The sequence below is a fragment of the Nestor notabilis genome, unplaced genomic scaffold, assembly GCF_000696875.1.
Source record: "Nestor notabilis isolate BGI_N333 unplaced genomic scaffold, ASM69687v1 scaffold26367, whole genome shotgun sequence".
Taxonomy (NCBI): Eukaryota; Metazoa; Chordata; class Aves; order Psittaciformes; family Psittacidae; genus Nestor; species Nestor notabilis.
In genome coordinates, this window is record NW_009935553.1 from 1 (window position 1) to 6,224 (window position 6,224).

The following is a 6,224-nucleotide window of genomic DNA, read 5'->3' on the forward strand; positions in this document are numbered from 1 at the left end:
CCCGGCCGCTACCCGCTCACCCTGGCAGCCCAGGCCGTGTGCGCCGTAGCGCAGGTCTTCATCCTGGGGCTGCCGTCGCGCATCGCCTCCGTGTGGTTCGGCCCCACCGAGGTCTCCACCGCCTGCGCCGTGGCTGTGCTGGGCAACCAGGGAGGGGGCGAGGGAGGCTCTGGAGAAGAGGCTTCCTCCGGAGCTTGGGGTGGTGTTGAGTTTGAAATGGGTCGTTAAAGTGGGAGAAAGCCGCCTTCCAGAGGTGGTGATGGAGAGGGGAAAAGCGATGGAGCAGGGCGGGCAGGGGCGATGATGCCTGCCAGGCTTGCTCTGCAGGGCGCTGGTTGTGTGGCAGTGTATAGCAGCTCACATGCTTCTGCCGGCTGCCTGGAGCACATCAGTTGAGACCCTTTGTAGAAGTCCTCCCGCTCTGCTTTCTCTTCCTCTTGCATTCAGGATCTTGCCTCTTGTGTGTGTCTGATTGAATACACCCTTGGCTGGCAGGGGATTAAGTATGTGAACTTTGATGGAGAGCCCTAATGCCAACATATATTAGTTCGTGCTCTTTAAAATATGCCCTGCAGTTACTAAGTGCGAGTGGTCAATGCCATGGTGGCTCGTGAAGTTTTCTGTAGCGCTGTGAGTTCACGTCACTGTGGGGAGCTGGTAATGGAGTCACAGGTTTACTCAAGCTCTGTGGTCCCGGCCTGATTCAGAGAGCTGGAACAGGCGTATCTGAAAGCATGGGTGAAGAGATGATACCTCCCATAGCCTTGTTCTCTCCCCTGCCACTGTCCCTGCCTTTTTTTTGTCAACAAAATGTTAGGATTCCTATCAGCATCACTGGTGCAGGCTGAGGTCATAGGTGCAGTTTGATTAAGGTAACAGGAAATTTATTTTTTATCTTGTGAGTAATGATTTTATGTTTGTGCACTTTGGATTGTTACTGTGGTCATATTAGCATTGCATATTTGCAGTTAGGGTTACTCTTTAGTTCATACTTTGCTGTTCACGGTTTCCCCAATACTTTCCCAAAACGTTTTCATTTTGCATTGAAGTCTTCCAGTGGACAAGTCAACTGTCCCATTCAGAGTGAAGACTTCGGGGATTGTTGGTTGTTTTAGCAGCTGAGCAAAAATTTTGCATGTGTCCTGGGATCAGGTTAAAGGTTTCTTTGGCAACTAAATTTCTGCTCTTCCTGACATGCACCAGTTCTCCCAGTAGCAGGAGTTAGTGGGGTTTCAGTTCTTCAGTACAGTGCCAGGGATCCAGCTCCGAGTCTAATGCTTCACTCGCATGTGGGGATTGAAGTGTTGCAGGGCAGCAGCAGGAGCACGGATAGGAACCATGAGAAAGATGCACAAGGAAAATGGGAGCAGAGGTGTGAACAAAATAAACCTTTGTGATTTCTGGAGTGTATTCCCTTCCAGGATGGATCTTAGTGTGCCGACATGCTTTATGGTCCTCTGCCAGGGAAACACCTGAGGGGTGCACGACAGAATGTGTTCCACCTTCCTCTGGCAGTCCCATGCACGGGATAATGGCTTATTCTGTGGCTGAGCTGTACCCTGCTAGCTCAGAGCTGTGTGCTATATAGGTCTTAAGATCCCAGTCCTGCTTGTGGCCCATGAAGACTGATACGGTGTCAAATAAGAGAATTTATCTGTCCTCAGTTTTTGCTTTATTGAAAAAACCCTCTCAAACTAGATGGAAAGAGCAGTGACATGACCAGTTGGGCAGTGGGAAGTCAGAAGCGATGTCTGTATACCCCAGTGCAGTTCGCTTCTGCACATGCAATACGATACAGTCTCACTGTACATGTTTCATTGCACAAGGTGAACCATGTAACAGTTGCTCTAACCAGCTGGTCGTGGGATTTCTTTGCATAACCTCAGAGCTAGAGCAAACAGGGCTGGGACCAGAAGGGAAGGACAGAGTTGTAAAAAACCACATCACTCCTGGTATCTCTTGAGATGCTGATCGCTTGCAGTTGAAATGCAGCTGATGTGCCTGTCGAGGGTTGTTGGGAATGCTGGATTTCCACAAGGATTTAACATCTTAAACGGGGCACACCAGACTCACTGGGACTCTCGATCCTTCTGGTCTTAACCTCTCTAGGTGTAAAAGGTGAAAAAATGGTATCATTTGGCTTTCTTGGAATATTATGGATACTGTATTGGCTCTTAACAGTCTGTGGTGCTCTTTTTAGCCCAACATAGATTCAGGGTTTTTTTTCAGTCACGAAACTAAAAAAAAAAAAAAGAAAATTTTTAATACTTTCAAATTCAGTTCAGTTTTGGAGGAGCAGCAGTCATAAACTGGAGAATAGTCCAAGGCTGTTGTTCCTTCATGTTTTAAAATGCTTTATATAAACACAGAAAATCTCAGTCCCTGTTTTTTGTCTCTCCTTAATACAAAATCAGTTGCTGCTTTGGAATTGACTCCAGATACAAACCCACTACTACTTTATTTTGTGATTTTTCTTTATTTCCTTAGCAGTAATTGTAGATGTAGGTTTTGGGTTTGTGTTTCTTAATCAGGATGTTCTTTTTCTCTTGCTTTCCTCTGCCCTATCAGCTCTGCAATAAACCTGGCGTGCCAGTCTTTGTTACTGTGGTGGCAGGATGTGGACATCAAATGGAGTGTTTTTATCAAGAGTAACTTCTGTCATCTGTACTAGGACTTCAGTTGCAGCATGATTGATACAAATTTATGTGCATGCACTGTGTTTTCCTGTGAAAGATTCTTCTGCAGAAAGACTTCCTTAGTGCTTAGCTGTTCAATGTGCAATATGCTGGGTGTAGTTTTGCAGTTTCATTTAGAAATGAAAAGGTTAAAAACAGAGTTACGACAGACCTGGTTGTGAAATGTCATTGAAAGCAAATGGCTCGGAAGCATGATGCTAAAGGAACACTTTTCCTTCATAGTTTGATTCTTATTATGATATAAATTCTGAATTCTACCTGATAAGGCTTTCTACTTCTGTTAATTTTTATGTTCACAGTGAAATGATTTCTTGTTTTCTTGCTTTACAGCTTGGCACTGCAGTAGGCTTTTTGTTGCCACCTGTCTTGGTTCCAAATACACCTAATGATATTGATCTAATGGCACATAACATCAGCATCATGTTCTATGGAACAGCAATAGTGTCTACGCTTTTGTTCTTCTTGACAGGGGTTGGTAAGTGTTCCCTTCTTGTAATTTAAATGGTGACCACAGGGAGTGTTTACAGCATCTCACTTAAAGCATCTGACTATGCTCAAAAGAGTTGAGATGATTTTTTTCTCCAGTTTACTTTTGTTTGCTCACCTGTTGCACCAGGTTTAAGTGACAACCAGCTTACTGTATATCTGCTTCACATGGGGTGACCTCTCAGAATATTTAGTTCAATTACGCTTTTTCTACAAGGCCATTATAATATAATGTGAATTCTCTCTTGTTAATCTTACTATTCAGATACAGAAGTCTAGGCACATTGCAGATGAGGTCTGTCTTTGGCCTTATGTGAGCAGCAATCAGATGTGACCAAGTAATTAGCACATCCTTTGTGGCTATAACTTGATTTTTCCATGAGAAAATCTAGAATATTTTTTTCATGGGTGTATTAAAAAGCACAAGTTAATCTTCTGAAGTTCATCAGACTGAAACACTTCAGAAAGAAAAGGCATAAAGAGGAATCAAAATTGTTCCTTCTTCTCTTTCCCCAGTGTTTGAAGAAAAGCCCAAATACCCTCCTAGTCACTCTCAAGCAGTCCTGCAGACTGTGCCTCCCGAGGATTACTCCTACAAGCAGTCAATTATTAACTTGTTCAGAAATATTCCATTTGTACTTTTGCTGATCAGTTATGGTAAGTGGTGCTATCTGGCAGAACAGTTCAGATGTGTGTGGAAAGTACAGCGGGGTTTAGTTGTGGTGGTTTTCATGGGGGAGGGAGTGACAAACTTTTACTTACCCAGCAGCCAGTGCTGGAAAATCTGTCAGAATTCACAATACCATTTGCAGGTCTGGTGTGGAGAGTTTGCCTGGCCTATAAAAGGTTTGCCTCTGATGTGAGTCTTAAATGCCTGAAGGTACTCTTTAGGGTAGCAGGTTTGCATGGCTTACACCTGAAATGACTGAAGCTTTTCTTTTGGTACTGCAGGTATTATGACTGGAGCATTTTATTCTGTCTCCACACTATTAAACCAGATGATAGTAACTCATTATGAGGTATGTTTCTTGGATTCTCTTTGTATTTTCTTTTTTTCACTGCACATTTGCGGAGGTGCTGTTTGTTGTTATGTAGGTGCTATGTGTGCTCAGACATTTGGTTTCCTTTGTACCCCCCTGCAGTTTCTTGCACCATACAGCTATGGGAGTCATAGGAGTATGTGTTTGCACTTATGACTACCAAGAGGTCTGAACTTGACTCTGAGTGGAAGCAAGTTATTAATGAGCACCATATAAATATTTGTTGAAAGGGAGAAGAAGTGAACGCTGGGAGAATTGGCTTGACACTGGTGGTGGCAGGAATGGTGGGTTCGATTATTTGTGGTTTGTGGCTGGATTACACTAAAACATACAAGTAAGTGTGGGTAGGCATGTGTGGGGTTAGGGGTAGGAGACTGGTGCGATTGCCTTGGAAAAACACTGCAGCCTGAGGGCTGAACTGAACCAATGATAAAATGCAGTTCATCTCTGATCTTTAGCAGCCTTGAGGGAGACTAATTTCTTGAGGCAAAAGCTTGACACTGGTTCTTGGCCAAGAGAAACGAGAGAGGAGAATGCAAAGATGTGAAAGGGTTTCCATGTACTCCTGTCTCTTCAGGAGTGTAAGGCTAACAAGGAAGGCACTGTATGTCCTACATACAGTGGCCAGGTGGCCCAGTGGGCTCCTTCTCCTAGGAAAGCATAAAAGCTCAAAACCTACTCTGCATTGGTTTGTAAAATGGATGGCTGATGGTGGTCCAATTAGTAATAATAACATTTGCTTTAAATTCAGGGAATGACTGTGGGGCAGAACTCTGTTTTGGGGTGGAAGCTCGTGGGTCCGTCACCCGTGGTGTGTTGCCCCCCAGGAGTGAGCAGTGCCCTAGAGCGCTGCTTGCAGTGGAGTAGTTCTCCCCTGTGACTCTTAGTATGTTATTATGTGCAGCAGCTCTAGAAACCTAATGGATGTTAATGCTGTAGATTGACTGTGTTTCTGCATGTATTTTGGCTTATAAATAAGTGATACGTGCTTTAATATTTTGGATGACATCCCTTATTCCGGAGTTAATATAAATGGAACATTGTAATGAGATTTGTTTGACTTGCCTCTTAGGCTGACTTTTATTGCTAATAGTGTTCGATTTGGCTGCTCGTAATTTATGTGTTGTGTAATGGGCAGGGCTGCAGAATGGCCAAGAGGTACAGCATAGCAGATAGCTAGAACAGTCTTCAGGTAATAGTATCTGATGTGATTGTCCACTCTGAGAGTCTGAGTAAGTGTCTTTAGTCTTGAGTAAAGCAGCCATATAACTAAGGCGATAAAGAGGGGTATGTTCTCATTGCGTGATACATTTGAGTCAGACTTACAAGAAGCAAATTTTATAGTGTAGAATGTCAGTTATTAGAGAATAAGTAATGTTCATGTTACCTTTCTGTGCTTCAGCAATGTGCTATGACCTTATGTTAACAGTGTTAATTTTTGTTAATTGTTTTCTATTTTGGTTGGGTTGCAGACAAACTACTTTGATCGTTTACATTCTCTCTTTCATTGGAATGCTGGTATTTACCTTCACGCTGGACCTTGGATACCTTACAGTAGTGTTCGTGACTGGAGGAGTACTTGGGTGAGCATTTAGAGGGCTAGAAGACTTCCTGCAGTTCTCTTCAGAAACAGTATCTAACTGTTTTAACTAAACGATTCTACTGTGTATTCCTTTGCCATCCTCTCAACCTATGCCTAATGCGCGCAGTACAGATCGGGTTTACTAGGGCTTCACCTTCAATTACATCAGAATAAACCTAAAGCAACTCTCTTCTCAGTGAATTTCTTTTAACATTTTTTGGGCTTAACAGTCTGTATGGGGTCAAATCGTTTGGTTCCAACTCAGAAAGCTCTCTGGAGTAAAGTTGTATCTTTCTGTTGACTAGTGCATAAATGATTAGAGTTTAACTGAGCAAATCTAGGAAGACTGGCTTCTGTGTGTTTTGATTCTGATCAAAATTTTGGTAGCCCAAGCAATGTGCTGTGTGCTTTGTTCGCTCG

At 43.3% G+C, this 6,224-nt stretch overlaps 1 protein-coding gene across 1 annotated transcript in view; it reads left to right on the top strand.

The window, feature by feature from the left end:
• Positions 1 to 6: 6 nt before the first annotated feature.
• Positions 7 to 6,224, top strand: part of FLVCR1 (feline leukemia virus subgroup C cellular receptor 1) — a gene marked incomplete at its 5' end in the record, with an annotated part of 9,462 nt that continues 3,244 nt past the window's right edge. Inside the window, 6 exons of the mRNA XM_010017904.1 lie at positions 7 to 147; positions 3,024 to 3,171; positions 3,699 to 3,839; positions 4,134 to 4,201; positions 4,453 to 4,556; positions 5,695 to 5,805. Coding sequence (XP_010016206.1) covers positions 7 to 147; positions 3,024 to 3,171; positions 3,699 to 3,839; positions 4,134 to 4,201; positions 4,453 to 4,556; positions 5,695 to 5,805 — 713 coding nt within the window. The remainder of the gene's footprint in view (positions 148 to 3,023; positions 3,172 to 3,698; positions 3,840 to 4,133; positions 4,202 to 4,452; positions 4,557 to 5,694; positions 5,806 to 6,224) is intronic.